We start from the raw sequence: 20,296 nt of genomic DNA, 5'->3' as shown, positions 1-20,296 counted from the left end.
GGGATGGATGGCAAGGGAAGTTTATAAAAATGGCCATCAGTTCCAGACAGCTGATGCCCTTCGTGAAGCCATCTTCACCACTTGGAGCAATGTTCCCACCAGCCTCATGGAAACACTCGCATCAAGCATGGCCTAACGAATTTTTGAAGTGATTAACAAGAACGGTGGAGCTACTCATTACTGAGTCCTACTGAGAAAATTTTTTGTTCTGGTTTGGAGAGTTTTTTGTAATTTTTTGACCGATGGTCTTAAACTTTTGATCAGCTGATAAACAGCCTATTTCAGTTTACTTGTTGTTTTCAATAAATTACTTTTTCAAAGTGCTTTTTGTCTCATTCCCCCGTCTTGCTTTTGTATATTGTAGCTCTACTTAAAACCTCATTAAGATCCAAATGTGCAAAAGGTAAATTGTAGCTATTTTTCAGCTGGTCTTAAGATTTTGATCAGGTCTGTATATATATATATATATATATATATATATATATATATATATATATATATATATATATATATATATATATATAGTGCTGAATTGTGTTTAACCTATATTTAATTTTTACACATCTCTACTAATTGGCCCTAGATTGCTTTAATGGTCCTTCTTCATGAGGATTACCCATCTTTCTGTATCTTTAAAAGTTGTGTAAGTAAAAGAAAGTGTGATCTCAGTGTACGTCCATAAACAACAAAGCGTCTGAATAAACTTACATTTGTTGTGTCGTTAGATGACATTGCTATTGGCTGTTACACGTCTGAAATTAACACAGCATGTGAGCTGTGATTTTTTTTTCTTTTAAATGATAATTTGTCCTCCTTATCAGCCAATACTACCTGTTAGTACCTCCAGGCACGTTTTTGTGCTTTATCAAGTATAATTTCAAGTGATTCCTGATGTGAGATAAACATTCCTTCTTTGAAAGAGATATTTTCATTTCCTTTTACCATCTCAGGTGAGCACAGAAAGGTTTTGTAACAGTTTGTCCCTCCAAATCACCTTCATTGCTCATCACATCTCTTGGCATAATCTCTAAACCTGTAGTTGGACAAGGCAAAGGAGACTATACCGTGCACATGGTGAAGTACTGGTCATTCATTTGGCCTGCATTGATTTACATCCTGCCAGGGCCAGCTGCCAGAGCCATTTTGTGTTGGAGTGTTTGGAGAGCCTAGGGGGTGGACTGTTGAAGGCGTTTTAGAAAAGGTCTGGGATCTTTTAATGTGACAGAGATCTGAACTCGAGGACCTCTATGCAATCCTACACACACGAGCACAAATGACATTTGCAGTTGGACCAAGTTGTGACTGAGAAGAACTTGTGTTTACAGGCCATGTGGCAAAGGAAGAGCCTTGTAGCCAAGTGTCAGCAGGTTCCCGTAAACATATACAAATGCCTCGTACACTCAACTGCTTTATGCCAGAGGCAGGAGGAGAAAAATGAGGTCTGAACTGTGATTTGTGTGTAGGAGTGAAAATGATTGTAAGCCATGGATGGTTATACCATTGAAAAGAGGAAATGAGGGTGATGGTGAAGGGATGGGGGGGGGGGGTGGCTCAAGCAGGAGAGGTTTCCTAAACTAATAAAATGCTCAGAGGACTGAAAGCTGCCAGCCAGCATTCCTGTGCCATTAGATAAGTTCGCTCACTGCAGCCTTCAGTTTCTCTGCAGTGCTGAAGTGGCAAGCTGAGGTCACCATTAGGCTGGAGGTGGGGGAGGGGGGCAATAAATCCTGAATGTTCTTGTGCACAGTACTTGCTCTAATCCACTGTGTTGTTTGGTCAAAGATTTACTTTTGAATTGCAAATTATCTTCCATCTGCCTCTTTGACACTATCCACTTAAAACGCCTTTCAGCACAGTCACTTTGTGCTGGTTTTTCCTTTACATGAATGATATTTACTGCATTGAAATTGCAGATTTTCGGAACTTCAAAGCTGGCAAAAATGTGTAGATAATTTTTGTAGTTAAGCAGTTTTGTTTTTGTTTTCTAAGGCAAACTTCATATGGGATAAGTGAAGTTTGTTCTCTGTCATTAGTGTCTCCTTATCAAAGCTAACAGTAGCTAGTGTTTCAGAAGACAATAAGTAAAGAAGTCAGGAGTTAAACACCTGAGTTGTGCTGGTTATGCATAAACACATACACAAATCTTATATATTGAACCTCTTTAACCATTTAACAATCTCTCAGGCGCTGCATTTTACACTTTACAGCATTCAAATTACTGTAACTCCTGAACCGTTGGTGCTATCCACAAAATTCAAACGGCTTCAGAAAGCATTTCAACACAATATAATATTTTATGGCAGCAATGTGGGACTGTATTACAAGTAGAAAGGAACTGTTTCAGAGACTTCCACACAGGCTAAAATATGCCCTGAAATAACAAATAATATGAAGTCATTAGGGGTGTGCAATATGACGATATTAGATCGTGAGGGATAAGAACTTATCGATGATCCGAAAAAGCAGAGAGATTGTGGAATCAGGGGGCTTATATGGGGCGCGTTCCATGCTGCATATACCCCACAATGAGTACACACAGTGAAAGTGAAACTTAAAATGGCAGGCCAAGTCTATCATAATGTAAGACTTGGCCCCCACAGAGTCGGGCGTGCTTGACTCCGTGGACGTCCGCGCACATCAGCCTGTTTTAAATGTGAAATTGTTACGCTCGACTATGAAACCTCAAACATGCGTGCACGTGGAGTCCGTGCCGCTCACAGTACATGCGCACAGTATGCCGACATGTGTCCTCCACGTCCTCCACATACAGGTCGGTCGCATTATACTTTTAGAATAATGTATGTCAACACTACGAACCTGTTCATAGAGTCAGCATCCAAACTAGAGCTGCACAATATATCGTTTGGGCATCGACATCACGATGTATGTGTGCACAATAGTCACATCGCAGGTCCTGCAATGTAGGAGGTAAATGAACTCAACGTGTTCTTATCTAATTTCAAGGGTACCTGACACACACTACACACAGCGATCCACTAATCACAATCAGTTTGGAGTGAGTCACTGGTAACAACATTAAAAAATGAGCAACAAACAAGAGATAATCACCGTAAATGAAGACTTGGTGCCAAAAAGAAAAGTAACATCAGTTATCTGGAATTATTTCGGCTACAAGAAGGATGGTATTAAAACATATGTTCTTTGTCGATAGTGCCTTGCACCTGTTGCCACAACATGTAATACAACTAATTAGACTGACCATTTACTTTGGCACCACATAGCTATTATATACTCCTCAGTATTTTTTCATATCGCAATATATATCGCAGGGTTAAAAAAAATTGCAGTGTCATTTTTTTCCATTATTGCGCAGTCCTAATCCAACAGTATGAGTCAAACTGCTAGAAGACCAGCCACACCACAGCCAGAGGCAAAAGCTAGAATTAAACAAAAGCAAACAACTTTAATGCAAGTATTTAGTAAAGGCGCTCTATGAGAAGAGTAGCAAATACGTTCCACACTGATCCTTTTTCTTCTCATTTGGACTTCTTCCTCCATCCAAGACCACCCAATACACTGATTACTAGTTGAAAAACCAGAACTACCTACCAGCCACCTGTTCTGTAAGCCTGGAGAATTCTTTGAAACATTGATATTTTGTTCTGTATTTTTTTTTTTTTTTTTTTTTTTTTTTTTTTTTTTACTTTTCATGTTTATTGAAAGCTACCTCAAAAACCAAAGTGCAGTTTAGTTTTCATATTCAAGAGTGCACTTAATCAGAGGCTTGTTGTTTACTTTTAGTATGTTTATGTTTTTGGCACATGTTGGCAAAATTGCACAAACTAAATTAAAAATGTTCTAGCAGGTTCTTTGGGCTAAATTATCCGTTTTATTTTTTTCTTGTAAGGCTGTGTTTAACATAGAGAAATTGTTTGGTTGCACTGATCAGAAACTGGCAAATTAGTCTCAAAAATTCATGTACAGAATCGTGATTAAATCGAGATCGTGATTTTATTTTTTAAAAATTGTTATATGATATTTTTGCCATATCGCCCACCCCTAGAAGCCATAATATGGATACTGAATGTTCAAGACCAAAAAGCATGTTTGAGCAGATGTAAAATAGTTGAAGTTTATTTCTGCAATCTCAAAAAGTTTTGTTATGGACATTTACAGTTGTTTCTGACAATAAATATGCTAAAAACTTCAAGTCTGTTTTTTTTTTTCTTTTTTACTAAAACATGCTTAAGCATTGGCAAAAAAGACATTTTCTGACACTTCAGTTGCAAGGAAAACATGAGGACCCCTAGGCAGCCTGTTATTATGGCAGTCTTAAAAGGGCTAAAGGGATTTTGCAAATTTAGTTTAGGTGCTGTTGCTTTGTATTTTTGTTTTATTTAGTATATTTTAGTTTAATTTGTAGTCTCGTTTACAAATATTTTGTTAGGGATGAGATTCAGAAATATCAGAAAAAGTACTGAACAAAACATCAGTATCAAACATCTGTTCACTTCAGACAAATATAAAGATGTCTCAGTATTTTGTCTCATTTTACCAGATTTATTCACCTGTCTACTACTAGGCTTATCAATTAAGTAAATTGACAGACAAAAACTAGACATCTAACAGTTAATGAAAATGTTTTCTCACCCCTAGTTGTCATCAGTTGTGTCATTTTGATGACATACAGAATGTTGAACAGTATTTTGTGTCCTAAGGAGATTAGGAAGAAATGTACATAGTGTCATCCGATTCTCTGGAACTAATTTTAGATTTTAGAGTGGAGATCAGGTATCACACACAGTGCAGGTCAGATTATGTAGCTCACACTGAGCACTACCAAATTCACACTATCCAAATGGCAGCACAGAAGCTTCTAAGTGTGATAGATTGCAGCAATACCAGTGAAGTCAAGGAGCTTTTCTTACACACTCCGTTACAGTCTGTCAAACTGAACTGTTCACACTGAATTGGTGAGACCCAGGTGCTGGTGGCTTCTTTTTAAGCAGCTGTAGCACTTACTACCTCTCCCAGAGGTAGTAAATTACTGCAATTTAGGAGTGAAAAATATTTCCCTACAAGTAACTCTCCTTCAGTTGGAACTTCCTCCACTGTGAGATGGCTTATTTAAATGGAGAGGATGCCTGCTGCTTTTCCCTAGTTACTTTTGATCATTCTTTGTGAGATGTGCCAGCATCCTGTGCATTGAGTCAGGCCCAAGTCGTTTACAACATATCAGTCAGTTTTGCCCTAAAGTGAAGGAGTTTAAAAAGACATGCCTTGTGTGAAAGTCTTATTAAGACACCATTTAGCAAAGATTATCATACTGATGCAGCCATTTGGCATCTTTCTGAATGATACTGTCAGTGTACACAGTTGAATATAAATCTTGTGAAATGTTTGCTGTTGGGAATTCATGTGTTGTTGTCCTGTTAGCACAAAGTGATTGTGAATAAATCTGTCTTCTTTTCTCACAGGCATGTTGGTGGTCAATGTTACTTGGAGAAACAAGACGTATGTTGGCACCCTGTTGGACTGCACTAGGCATGACTGGGCTCCCCCCAGGTATGATATATTAACATGCTGAATTTTTTATTATATCACCTGCCAAAAGACACATTTAAATGCAAATCATCTAGTGTGGGGGATTAGATTATCAAAGGCACAGTAGATCATATTTTGTGTGGACACCAACATACTCAGGTTTTATTTAGTGCCTGTACTTAACAAAATGTACTGTCACATTGTAGTAAATGTCAAGTTTGAAATGGATGCATGAATCATTCATGCATCTCTATCCCTAACCTTTTCATATTCTGTGTGATATGAATCTGCTGTAGAGGCATCAGCTCAAAGATATACTGTACAGTACAGCCTTTTGCACTAACTTGCTGCCTATGTGGTGCTGGACTCTTTATCTCGAGCGCTGGGAAACAGGATTTACGAGTCATGTCCCAGGAGGTAGTTGTGGAAATAGAAAACTGGTCTAACAAGCCAGATTGCAGAATCCAATTATTGGAGCTTTTATAATAGCTTTCCTCCAATGCTGTATTACATTCTCCATCACAAAGACTAAGATTTCTTAGATCAGTGTTATTTGAGTAGTAGCTTTAGGTGTTTGTAATATCTTCTTTATTATGCTAATACACAGGTTGCGTAAAATACATTTCCAAGCACCACCTGCTTTATTCTAGAATATCTTTATGTATCTAAATGTAAATATAAATCCATTGTTGAACGGCACTGTAAAGTGCAGAGTAAAAAAAAAATCAAGAGTAAAGCCCTGCTAATGGAAAACAAGGAGGGGCTGTATAACCTTAATGTATCACAATATATGATAATAATGTGCACTAAATGAGGGTTGTACAGTAAGTGAGGTTTCTTTGGCTGTATTTGCACTAAGATAGCTTTACAGTTTGCAGCAGAATTACATTAGGGAAACATCATGAATAATTCAAAAAGCTCTCAACAATCTCTGAATGTGAACTTGGGATTCTAATGAGTCTAAATTCATCTACCACTATCTTGCCATGTATGCATTCATGTTCCCTTGCTGGGTCTAAAGTAGTTTGGTACCTCTTGTAGACTGAACTGTGAGTCATACCAGAGCAGTGTCTCTTTTTTACAGATTGCTAACCTTCACTACTGTACAAAAAGATAATTACATTACAGTTGTAGAGCGATAAGGCCAAGTTTTATTTGAAGCATGTGAATGACTGTATGTTTTGATAACATAGCACACAGTTTTTACTTCTGTCTCATCAAATCACTTGCCTTTAATTTGGAAGGTTAGCTGTCTTTGTTGAAAGTGTTTATTCACTCCTGACAGACAAAATTTTATATTTTATGCTATGAAGTGACAGGAAGAAAACAATGACATTTGTGTTATTATAGTGTTGGCATCTTCGTATTTGGGTAGATATGCAGAAAGACCTTTAACATTGAGCAGTGGTGCAAAATAAATTAGAGCCGTAATTATAGCCCTAAATTATTAAGGCACAATTAGTACAATAGCATAAAGGAACTGGATTATCCAGTTCTTCCAGCACTTGGAGTTAAAGAATCTAATTAATTTTTGATACAGTTATAGTTATTTTTCTTATCAACAGTTTGTTGATGTTTAATCATTTTTGTATTTTACATTTTCATCTGACTTACCAACTAACAATATTTATTTTAAATCCAACCATGGACACTGATTTTTTATTTTTTGCCACTTCTGCAGGTTTTGTGAATCCCCAACAAGTGATCTGGAGATGAGGAATGGACGTGGGCGGGGTAAACGAATGAGGCCTAATAGCAACACTCCTATCAATGACAACAGCAACTCATCAGACAACAAGGGCACCAACAACAACAAAACGCGTGCTGCCTCTAATAGCAAAGGCCGGAGGGGCAGTCAGACGCCATCAGAGCGCCGCACCCCACCCAACAGCAACACTGAGGACATCAAGGCCAGTCCATCATCAGCTGGAAAACGCAAGACCAAACCGGCATCTGACATGGAACCTAATTCGAGCTCAGAGGACACCAAAGGTAACAAACGTATGCGGACAAACTCCAACAGTGGAGTCGTGGGCTCGGCCAGTGTTTCCATCACATCTGTTAAAAGTGAGCCACTTCCACCCCCCCTTGATCGCAGCTGCCCCTCACCTGTTCTTATTGACTGCCCGCACCCCAACTGCAACAAGAAGTACAAGCACATCAACGGTCTCAAGTATCACCAAGCTCGTGCTCACAATGATGATGATGTAAAGTTGGACTTGGATGGAGACAGTGAATACGGGGAGGACTCAACCCTCCACCCGGAACCAGGAAACTGTAATGGAGCATCTATCTCTCAGAAAGGATGCTTGTCTCCAGCACGTTCAGTCACTCCAAAAGGCAGAAACTTTGATGCCCAAAGCCCTTCACCCTCTCCTGGTAAGTTTGGTTCAAAGCAGAGCAAAAAGAAAACTGCTGATGCCGAACCAGAAATAGGAGTTACGCCAATGGATGGATGCGAAGATGGCCCGTGCCTCACTGATGAGGCCAGTAATGATGGTATAGACGATAAGAGGGGATCAGACAAGTCCAAAAAGGGTAGCACTGGTACAAAGTCAGATAAAATGGCGCAGAAAAACATGAAGTCACCACGACCAATTGGCCCTGCCTCTACAGCATCCCAACAGATGTATGCTTTTCCTCCTGGGAACCCAAATTTATCCCCAGGGGTTACCCCAATGATACAAGGAATCCCCAAGAGTCCCCAAATGAAAGGCACGCAGCCTAAACCCCCTTCTATTGGAGATCCTGTCTCCAGTAGCTCCAAAGACAAGAAAAAGAAAGACAAGAAGAAAAAAGATGGGGGAAAGGAAGCTGAGAGCCCGAAACCACCAGGAAAGGGAGGTAAACTGGAAGAAGGAAAGCTTTCTTATCCTGAACCTTGTGACCAAGGAAATAAGGGCGATGGACTACTTAATGGTTCCTCAGACCCTCATCAGAGTCGCTTGGCAAGCATCAAAGCTGAAGCTGATAAAATTTATAGCTTTTCTGACAATGCCCCAAGCCCTTCAATTGGTGTCGCTAGTCGGATCGATGGCACTGGGATGCCGCAACCTCTTACGCCACTTCACATGGTGAACCAGAATGGTGCTGACAACTCCTCAGTGAAAACCAATAGCCCAGCATATTCAGATATCTCAGACGCTGGTGAGGATGCTGAAGGGAAATTAGAGGGTGTTAAAGTCAAGACGGAGGACCAAGCCATCAGGGAAAGTGTCAAAAAGGCTCTCTTTCCAAACCAGACACCCAACAGAGACTCCCCATATTACGCTGGGTATGAAACTTATTATTCCCCCAATTACATCAACCCCAGTCCAGGTGGGCCCACTTCAGGCACACCAGTGGCTGAAGGTCAGGTTAAGATCAAAAGGGATGATGACCAAGAACAAGGTGAGGAAAAGGTGAAGGTTGAGGTTCATGAAGACCGCAAACCTGACAGTGGGGCTCCTGGTCAGCAGCAGCAGCAACAGCAACCCTCAGTTATCCAACAGCGATCCAACATGTACATGCAACCCCTTTACTACAACCAGTATGCCTATGTTCCCCCATACGCATACCATCCTGATCAAGCCTATCATAACCACTTGATGAACACAAACCCAGCCTACCGGCAACAGTATGAGGAGCGGCAGCGACAGATGGCTGAACAGCATCGCACTGCTGACAAGAAGTCTGATGTGGCAATAAAAGAACGAGAAACCTCCATGAAGGAGGAGTGGAAACAAAAAAGCCCAATGCCACCCAGCCTCTCCAAAGCCCCGAGTCAGTCAGACATTGGAAAGACACCACAGCCCCCAAGCAAATCCAGGGACTCACCCTCTGAACCCTCTTCCAAATCTATGGGTAGCATGAAAGGGGAGGACCCGAAGTCCCAACCTGAAGGACTGAAAATGAAACTGACAGATGGGGGCCATCATGGAAAGGAAGACTCCAAGCAAGCACTGGAGTCCAGAGGTCCGGCAGGGATGGAGCAGGCCATGTGGTACAGACAGGTAAGAGAAGCAGTCCTACAATAAATGTTCATTTGTCAATATTTTCTCTTAGTGTGTAGATGCTAATTGCTGTGCTGACCTCGTCAATTGTTTCCACTATCAGCAGTATCCTGAGAGCCAGAAGCCCCAGGCCGAAGATGAGCACCAGCAACAACAGCCTCGATGGAAAGATGAAAGGGACAGAGAACGGGAACGTAAATTAAAGGATGACAGGCCAAGGCCCAAAGACAGTCAAGGTGGCCCTAAAGAGGAGGGCAAAGAAAGTACTGACCCCAGGATCACCTCTGAGGACCACCGGGCCATTAGCAAAGACTCTCGTTCCAATCCCCACATGCAGTTCTCATCACCACTAACGCAGCACCAAGGTTACATGCCCTACATGCATGGATACCCCTATGGACAAGGCTATGACCCCAACCACCCTGGATACAGGGGCATTCCCTCAGTCATGATGCAGAACTACCCAGGTATGGCTTCACAATGACTCAAACTGCATGTGCGTGTTCTCAAATGTCCTGTTTATGAATAAGGATATGCCAAATGGAAAGTAATGAAAAATAATAAGGTAATGCTTCATGGTATGGTCCTTGTTGAAAAGCTTTAGTTAATAGTGATAATTATATCAGGCTCAGATAAGAAGCTTATATGATGGTTATGTCAATCAGATTATGTGTTGATAAAAGCATCATAAACATATTCATGAAAAATTAATATGTTAACAGGTTATACATGCCTTAAGAATTGTTCATAAATTGAAGTAATTTACCTGCTTTATTAGGCTTTTTTTTTTAAATGCTTTATGACGATTAATGTTATTATGCATTTATTAACCATACACAAATTGCATTTTAGAGGTCCCAGTAGGTACTGCTGCTTAAATCGTCTTTCAGAACTGTACTTTATTCTTCAGTCACAGCACAATCTGTTGTTTTTAGCATAATTTCATTCTGAGATGTCTGAATTATTAACAAAACAGGTTTGTTTTCCAAGAAATACCAGGTAAGCAAATTAATTGCATAAACCTATGAGACACTTGCATGGTAAATAATTTTATATAGGCATTGGTCTGGTATCTATAAGGACCCTGGACTGTTCTGTCAGTCAACAGTGATTTGATCTGACTTGGAAGTGGAGCTAAATATGCGAGGAAATAAGCAGCATCGGAAAATAGTTCCAGTCATTCAGCTCTTTTTGATTGAATAAATATTGAACACTTTGGCAAAATTACCACCTGTGCAAATTGTTGAATTGAATCAAACAGACTTCATCAATAGATGATATAATTCATCAACTAGCAGGACAGTATTACCGATTGTTTACATGCATCATCCATGACAGCATTGTAAAATTAAACACAGCTGATCGAAAGTCACTTTACTGAGCAGGTGAAATGAAAATTCTAATTCTACATTGTGATTTTAGTGTCACGATCAAGATTATTGCATGGAGATAAATGCTGGTACTAAACAGTGAAGTTATAGTCTCATTAGATGGTTTGACAAACTGTATTGTCTAGAGGAAAGAAGAGCTCACTGATGACAAGACAGCTGTTGTTTTGGCTATTGAGCTTGATTAATGGTGCCATTAATGAAGACTAATCTGTCTTCTCACATAAAAACCTGAGTGTGAATCGTCAGTTTTCTTCTTCCCAGGTTCTTACCTGTCTGGAGGCTATCCATTTTCCCCTTATGGTAGTAAGATAGCCAGCAGTGAGGAAGGCAGCGACAAATCTCGTGCTAGCCCTACTGTCACCAAAACAGCAACAGACTCCAAAGCCCTGGATATCCTGCATCAGCACGCCAGCCAGTACAAGAGCAAATCCCCCACAGTAGGTGACAAGCCCCCCCACGACAGGGAGAGGGAGCCAGAGAGAGGAGGACCAGGTGGAGAACGAGACCGGGAAAGGGAGCGTGAGAGGGAAAGAGACCGAGATGTGGACCGGCCGCGCTCCTCCCCCTCCCAACGCATTATGCCCTCCCACCATCACCTGGGATACCCCCTGCTCTCAGGGCAATATGACCTGTCCTATAGCACAGGTCAGTCCACCCCTTACCCCTCTGCACCCACTGCCACAGTGGATTCACTACACAACATGTCATGGTCTGATTAGTTTCACTTCTGCTCATCCATTCTAGTCTTTAGTTTCCAAATAGTTTGAAACAATGTTTAAATAACAATACAATATCATTTAAGTCTCAACAGAATATCCACAAAGTAAATATTTACTGGTAGAGCTGCAGCTATCGATTGTTTTTGAAAAACTTGACCTTTATTCCACAACCAGCTGAAACACCAACCACAAAAAGTATAAAAGTAACAGGATATACAGTTGTGTTCAAAATTATAGCAGTCCAACATGACTTACCAGATCAATCACTGTTTTTGATAGAAATTATATTACTACATGGCAAACAATTTACCAGTAGATGTAGTAGTCATAGAAAACCAAAAGGCCCAACATTCATGATATGCATGCTCCTGAGTCTATGCAGCTGAATAATTGAATAGGGCATGTTCAAGTGAGTATTGTGACAATTAGAGGACACCTGTGCGAAGCACATCTATCGGCAAGAAGCCCCCGCAAAGTCCCACTGTTAAAAAAAGACATGTGCTTAAGAGGATACAATTAGCCAAAGAAAACATCAACTGGCCTACAGAGAAATGGAGAAACATTTTGTGGACGGATGAAAGTAAGATTGTTCTTTTTGGGTCCAAGGGCCACAGACAATTTGTCAGGAGACCCCCAAACACTGAATTCAAGCCACAGTACACTCTGAAGACAGTGATGTTAGCACCATAATATGGGAATGTTTCTCTTGCAGTGGTGTGGGGCCTATTTATTCCCTACCAGGGATCATGGATCAGTTTGCATATGTCAGAATACTTGAATAGGTAATATTACCTTATGCTGAAGAGGAAATGCCCTTGAAATGGGTGTAAAGAAAAATGCACTATTTTTTTAACAGCCCAATATTCATTTTCTGTAAAGTAATTTAAAGAATTTATACATTTTTCTTCATGTTTTGATTTAGAATATAATGTGCAGTGTTCCCAATGCATGGAAATAAAAACTGTTATAAGGATTTTAAGCTTTACTCACATTTTTGTTATTATTTTAAATCTAACAAGTATAAAAATAGAAGTAACAGTTAAAAATAACGACAGTATAAAAGTATATATAAAAATATCCATCCATCTTCTGTAGAGGGAGAGAGAGAGATATGAAAGGAAGAAGTCTAGTGGGGCGGGGAGGTCACACAAGACGAGGAGCAGAGAAGAGCTTAGTGTATCATGGGGAATCTCCCAGTAGTGTAGGCCTGTTGCAGCATAAGAGCAGCCTGAGTTGCCCTATCTATAAGCTTCATCAAAGAGGAAGGTTTTAAGCCTATTGTTAACAGAGAAAGCATAGAGATGAACAAAAAATCAACCTATTAGCACGTGTTTGGATGGTGGGTGGACACCAGAGTACCCACGCAAACACAGGAGAACATCCAAACTCTACACAGAAAGGCCTCAGTGTTAGAATCGAACTCAGGACCTTCTTGCTGTTAGGCGACAGTACTATCTACTGCACCACCATGCCGCCCTATATAAAAATATCTAGATATAAAATAACAAACAAGTCAAATGACATCTACAAATAATATGTACACTGCAGCTGCAAAATTAAAGAATAAATGACTGCAGAATTCATCATCAACTTAGAAAACATGATTTACTGTAATGATATGCAAGGACTTCAAGCCTAAATAGGCAATATTAATGATAGCTGCAGGTCTGTTCTCATCAGCTATTGTTGCCAGTCAACAAACTGCACCCCCCTTCTTTTATCAACCAGTGCTGAGATGAGAACAGTAAGCCCCATTAGCTGCAGAGACAGGCAAAAGACTGACAATGAAACAAATGGCGAGCCTACCGAGACATGGAGGTAAACTGACAGCTTGTGTTTGCATAGCAGGGCATGGCAGGTGGCAGATAGAACACTGCACGGATACAACACACCAAATTCCAACCAAAAAGATTTACACCATGACTTGTGTGTGCTGGCAGCGGTACAACCCGATGAAAACAATCCCCTCCTCTACTTGGTCTTTATAGCACTCTCACATTCAAAGGCAGCAACCTGTTAAAAATGAAAGCGTGTCCAAACAAAGCTCTGCTGCAGTCGAGAACAACATGCAGCACAGCATTTACTCCCTCTGCACATCCATCCTAAGCAGGTCCTGTGAGGACAAATGGATCACAGTGTTGATAATATAGACATGAAATGAGCCTTCCACATTTCCAAGCTTCAGCAGCCTGTAGTGACATCTAGTGGCAGCTCTGCAGAATTACACTGATTTATATATGAAGCACACAGGTCAAGTCCAGTCCAGTTATGTAACATATGATGGAAGAAAGTGAAGAACTGAATCTACTGCCCCTTTTAATAAGCACTCATAGGTCACCGTTTACTGTTTTTTTTTTAATCAATATTAATCAGAATCAGAAATTACAAAGTGTGTTGTTTTCACTGTAAGAGGGATTTGTCTTGAAATGTTGAGTGAAAAGGATAACAGTAGAAATAATTAACAAACAACATCCTAGAGATAGAAATAAGAAAATTAGAAATGGTAACAAAAAAAAAAAAGGATTTCAAACACCAATAAGTTAAATATAAAACCATAAATATAAAATATACACCTGACTGTATAATTCCTCCTTTAACCACATAATTATAATTACACACAATATTTAGCATACTCATTCATGTATAACAACTCTTTACTCATCATATTGATATTATTATACTTGCATGGAGCAACTGTAACACACAGCAATTTCCTCTGGGATTAGTAAAGTAATCTGAATACTAAAAAATTAAAATTGCATGCATATAGACATGCACATTAGTGTAAAGCACATATTCTGTTTGACCATAATCTATCACTACTAACAAATTTCCCTCAGTAAACTCTAAATGACTGCTTAATGTCAGTAGCCTGTTATAAATAATACAACATATTAGTTTGACTTAAATACAAGTCAGTTCATTAGGTTGAAAATGTTATATTACTAAGACAGTGTTAGGTTAGGTGTTATAAGGACACTAGATGGACATGAGAAACTGCTATCAGTGGAACTCAATTAACAAAATCAGCCGTGAGGGACACAGGAGTACTTTCCTCTCATTAGGACGTGAGCTCTTTTTTCCAATAATGCATCACAAAAGACAAAGTAAAAACCTAATTCAGAGTCTATTACCTGCGAGGAACAAAGGCTATGTTCAGACAGCAGGTCTTAATGTACAATTTGGACTTTTTGGTGAAATCCGATTTTTTTTAGGTGTGCTCGTTCATATTACACATTAAATGCAAAATCTATCAGTTTTAAGTATGAACTGAATGCGACCCTGAAGTGACACACATTTACAAAAGAGGTCTTGATGTAATATGAGACCACGTAGACACACACTATGTTAACAGAAGTAGCACTGCTAGGACACAGAATTGTGACGTTTGAGGCATTTCAATGACATAAAGGACCTGGCTGTCGAGACTGAAGTGGCATTACAAAATATCAGATACGCATTGGATTTAGGACCACACATGAAAGTGACCTGGGTCAGATTTGAAAAAAAATCGGATTTGTGCTGTTCATACTGTCTTTAACAGATCGGATACAGGTCACATAGTGGCAAAAAATCAGATTTGGCCGCATTTGCCTGCAATCTGAACGTAGCCAAAATAATCCTATCACCTCCAGTTCTTTAGGTGAACAGTATAGATCATCATTATTATTCATACACTTGAGTAAATTAAAAAAAATAATTACAAATCAAGTGCTTAATATTTATATATCCATGAATTCTGACCCCAAAATGGTAAAGACTGTAAACTGGCGGTCTACTCTTCTAGTACTTGAAGGATAAGAGCGGAATACGACTTTAATAATTTCTAAACCTTAATAATGACTAATAAAGAGCCAAGTTGTTACTAATACACAAGCATGAAGGGATTATGTAATATTCCAAACTTTCAATTCAGGTTAAGGTTAAAGAAAATAGAAATTAAAGACTAAATGTTTTAGTTTTTTTGTTTTGTTTTGTTTTTTCCAAATGATGAATTGCAGCGGTAAGTGATGGCAGATATTGTAATAGATAGATAGAAGGTTATCATCAACAACAATCAAACTGTCTAAAAAAAAGTCAAAATAACATTTATAATTAAAAAAATAAGTGTCTTATCTTCACAAGCTACTGATAGTTTACATTATACAGGGTGTCCCATAAGTCTCCATACATAGGAAAAATAAACTTTTCTTGACATAAACCATTTTTATTTATATAATATGCTCTATATGACTGCCATTTTGTCGGGAACACATTTCAGTGCGTGTCTGCTGAAGAACTATAAAGAAGAAATATAAAGAAATACATGTTAGAACAATATGTATTATGTCTCCTATGTATGGAGACTTATGGGACACCCTGTATATCACAAATCACCTCTGTTTTCTGTACAGTTTTTGTTGTCAGTAGCTGCACTAAAGATCTGTTTGGAATATAGCTGAAATGATTAATCAATTAATCAACTCAAATGCATTTTAAAGAATTTATTGAATTACAGTTTTCCTGAATTGAAGCTTTGTTCCCTTGATTTTGCTGCTAAACATTGGTTCCACTGCAGACTGCAGTGCACATATTGTTTGCAGATGTCATTTGACTTGTTTGTTGTTTATTTCTGTAGATATTTTTTTATATACTTTGATACTATTGTTATTGTTATTTCTATATAGATATCTTTTATATATCCTTTGACTTTTAGTGGTTGTTGTTTCAGCTGGTTCTGGAATAAAGGACAAGTTGTTGTCATTTTCAGACATGACTGTGTCACATTTTTACTATATTTTTTTCACTTACTCAGATAACCATTTAATTGAATCTAATTGATGGAAATAATCAATAGATTAATTGATTACAAAAATAATTGGTAGTTACAGCTCTTGTTTGGAATCATCCAAACACTCAGAACTGTCACAGTTTAATCTGAACTGTGGATCAAAAAACAGCAGTTAACATAACCTTGTAAACTTCATAATAAAATTCAGCCGTTTGAACAAATGCTGTGATTTCTGCAACGATTTGGTCTTTACAGTACTGTGACATTTCCGACATAACATCAGAACTCTTTATTCTAAACACTAAGGATACTGTTATGCCATTGTGGAATATTTTCAATGAAGCTTATGTAATGATGAGTATGTGCATCCTTTAATGTGTAGGTGAATATATGATGTTAGAAGCTCATTTCTTCTGTATTGTTTTGTTTCTTCCAGGGAAACCTGACCGTCACACCTCAACCCTGCAAAGATTCATGTGACTGGTTCACATGAGAGGGAGATCTCCTGGGCGTTACCTTTTAGACATCAGTTGAATGGTGTTTCTATCTATATTTTTAGTGTTTCTGCCCCAAGGCTTGGCAGATTGTCTCTTTTTGGTGTTTTTTTTTTGTTTGTTTGTTTTTTTTTTTTTTCATTTTTCCCCCTCCCCCAGATTCTCAAACCTTGAACTGTAACAGGACTGATCTAAACCCAGGTTCAAAGCCATCACTCTGCCCCATTCCGCAGAGCAAACACCAACCCGCTGAATATCTAGTCTTTGCACTGTCAACAAATACAATGCAAAAACAGACTATTGGACTGCCAGAACAGCTTTTTATGTTTCTTGTTTTTTTTTTTCTCTCTTTCTTTGACTGCATTGTTTTTTGTCACACGCAGAAAGAAATTGGCAGGGGGATTTTTTTGGAAAGTCAGGTGGCTGATGGGAAAGGGGAGTCAAACTAAATTAAAAAGACTGACATAAAAGAGATTCATATTAGAAATGATTGAAACTTTTATGTCTTTGGTTTCCGGTATGCCGTGAAACATCAGTATATCCTTAACTTGACAAATGTTTGGCTATATTTTGTGGGGAGAGGGAATATGGCAACAGCTGCTTTCTTCAGAGACTTAAGAGCCTGAGACTGAAGTTTTCATAAAGTTTTTTTCTCATCTTCATTAATTCCCCCACTCTCCTTTTCGAAAGCTCAGTTTCTTGTTTCAGGGATGTCGTCATCATGGTTTGCAAAGGGACCGCATACATCTCAACGGAGAATCAACACTTCATGTTTTTTTTAGTTCAGTTCTCTACTTCATATCATTGTATTCATCTTTGAATGTGTCTGATACTGGTTTTGGTGTGTTTTTGGCCTCCACTCATCATAGTTTAACACTAAACGGTGAAGCCACATGAGCATCATTTTTGGGTTTAGTGGTTTCCTATAAATCTGTGCTCAGTTGAGCTCCTCATGTTTTGTTTTATCACAATGTGAAATTTCACTTGTGATTTTCTGATGTAATATAGACTTTCAGCCTCCATTCTGTGCATAATATAGTATATACCAGCAGGCAACTGTGTATAAAATGTCACTGTATAATTGCATTCAGCTTTCACAGCTTTTAATATGATGCATGCTTTGGGTTGTTGCCCTTTTATTGGCCTCTACATGCTCATTTTTCTCCTCCTTCTACATATATATTTTTTGAATTAATTGACTTCACTTGTGCATCTCCATATTCAGGGTGCAAAAAGAATGTCCGAAACCGCTGTGTTAATTGTTTTTATCAGTTTTATCCAGTCAAATTCTCAAATTGAGCTTTGTTTGCTCATGTGGCTTCACCGTGAAATGAAAACACTCCTCTTATGGCTCTAGCTCATAAATATCTTGATACCAGTTCATAAATGTTGCATTTTTCCGAGTCAGTTTTCAGTTATACCAAAATAAATATAATAACATGTAAATTTCAGAGACATTTTACACACTGAAAGCAGTTTCATAACATCAAAAAAATGCACCACAATCTGATCTTCAGCTCTTTAGGTTTTATCTTTGAGTATTTTTCCACTCCACAGCTTGACAGCATAAGTAATAGGACTGTGTTCACATAAGACAACTAATAAAAATGTCTAAAAGCCATGTGTGCGTCCTACATTCCCTGATGCTGATGAGATTTACTCTGTAGATGCTGAAATTTGGCATCAAACAATGACATTTTTCAATACCTGATAATATGTAAGCAGTTCAGTCAGTGCCATAGCCCAGCCCTGCCTTTGACAGAACAGTTTCTCAGCAGCGAAGTGTGTTCTTTAATGTAAGCCTTTTGCAAATGAAATGTAAAAAAAAGACCCATAAATCATGATAAGCTGTTATGACAGATTGAACACAAATTACTCTTGTGCAGAGAAAAGAGCTTACAAAAGCAGAGTAGAGTATTGAATGAGGGTGAAATGGACATTGATCAGGCAAACTAAAGTGGCACCAAGATGCCCCGTCACTGCACTGATGATGATGATGATACCAGCGGACCGTAATGGCTGCCGTTGTAACAATCTGGCATTTTGGCTTTAAATTACCATTCAGTTCGATTATACCAGGGCTGTAAATCAATCAATTCCATCTTCCTTGTTCAAAAACAATGATCGCTCTAAACTGAATTTGATGACATTTGGCTCAGGATTAAGAATCGCTTTTGTTTGGTTTTATTTTCCCTCCCTGTGCTGTTGTAGGTGTTTAACATCATTAAACCTAATTTCATGACCTGTGGTTTTACAATCACTTCTAATCCCATCATTTTACGTTTTTCTCATTTCATACTGAATGTGATAGTAAAACCACCTCATCTGTTTACGCCAGTTTCCTGTGTTTTGCTAGAAACACTTCATCAGACCGTGGCTCTTGAATTTGATGGGTTTCTTGGACATTCCAAGTAAAAATAAGTTGTCAGGTTCTCATCCCACAAAGTTTGCAAGATGGTGTACCTTTTGACTTCTGTGCATCTTAAAGACGAATGGATGAATGTGGTGGTGTTTGACTTGTACTTAATCTTTAAGGGTAATCTAGGCAGCTGTGATGTTGTCATTTTAAGTCAGTGGGTTTTAGTACCAGCAGATTGCATACATATAGTTTTATCAGACAATGGTTGTGACAAGTGCATTTGTTCTCTCTCTTCTTCTCTGAGAGTAGTAATGTTATCTCAGTAGTAAGCAAAGCCCAGTGAAAATCATATATCTAAAGTGTATGAAAAGCCAGAAAAGTAATGTTTGCTATCAGCATATTGGAAAGTGCTTGGCTATTGTATTTTGCAGGACTGTATTTGTTTTCATGGTGAAGAGTATATTTATTGGCCAGCAGTTGTCTCAATTGGTGCCTAGTTGAACATTCTTCTGTGAAAACACAGAGACACTTGCTTGTTTGTCTTTTCCTAACCCACCTACTGTCACATAACCCCACCCACCCCCACCCTCCAAAGTACCAGTTCTGGTGCTTGCAAGGATGTTTACAATGTCTTCATTTTCTTTCTGTGTGAGAAGTTCAGAACTCTTCCCACTCCTCCTCTTCCTCTCCTCCTTTCTCCTTCCCTTCAGGAGTTTGTGTAAAGTGTACATTATCATGGTTCTTTTTTATACAATACTCTGTAACTTGCCTTTGTAAATTTGGGCTGGAAAAAAATAAATCTTTTTATGAGACAATCTGCCCTGGGAAGTGTTCTCTGGCTTCTGCTGTTGATGCTGTGCAGCTGAAAGAAATTTATACTGAAAACTTTTATTCTGTACACACTAGGCAAATTAAACAAAGTCAAACATAATGTGCTGTGCACTTGTAATACCCCCCAGTCAAATATAGTTTAAGTGTTGAAGGTTACTGCCCTATATATAGATTATATTAGATTGTCTTTGTGTAAAACTTATTACATACTTACTTATATTTGAAAGTAGTCAG

The 20,296-nt window shown here is 38.7% G+C and overlaps 1 protein-coding gene across 3 annotated transcripts in view; it reads left to right on the top strand.

Moving 5' to 3' along the window:
• Window positions 1-20,018, top strand: part of znf609b (zinc finger protein 609b) — a 226,146-nt gene extending 206,128 nt beyond the window's left edge. For 2 of the 3 annotated variants that reach the window (XM_030124610.1, XM_030124626.1), the window contains exons 4-8: window positions 5,439-5,526; window positions 7,187-9,497; window positions 9,601-9,964; window positions 11,150-11,533; window positions 16,815-20,018. In XM_030124610.1, coding sequence (XP_029980470.1) covers window positions 5,439-5,526; window positions 7,187-9,497; window positions 9,601-9,964; window positions 11,150-11,533; window positions 16,815-16,858 — 3,191 coding nt within the window. In that variant the 3' untranslated portion in view covers window positions 16,859-20,018. The remainder of the gene's footprint in view (window positions 1-5,438; window positions 5,527-7,186; window positions 9,498-9,600; window positions 9,965-11,149; window positions 11,534-16,814) is intronic. The other variant, XM_030124618.1, reaches the window with a different exon arrangement.
• Window positions 20,019-20,296: the final 278 nt, after the last annotated feature.

This window comes from Sphaeramia orbicularis, chromosome 3 (assembly GCF_902148855.1).
Source record: "Sphaeramia orbicularis chromosome 3, fSphaOr1.1, whole genome shotgun sequence".
NCBI lineage: Eukaryota > Metazoa > Chordata > Actinopteri > Kurtiformes > Apogonidae > Sphaeramia > Sphaeramia orbicularis.
Note: the sequence above shows the minus strand (reverse complement) of the source record. Positions and strands in the feature narration are given on the sequence as shown.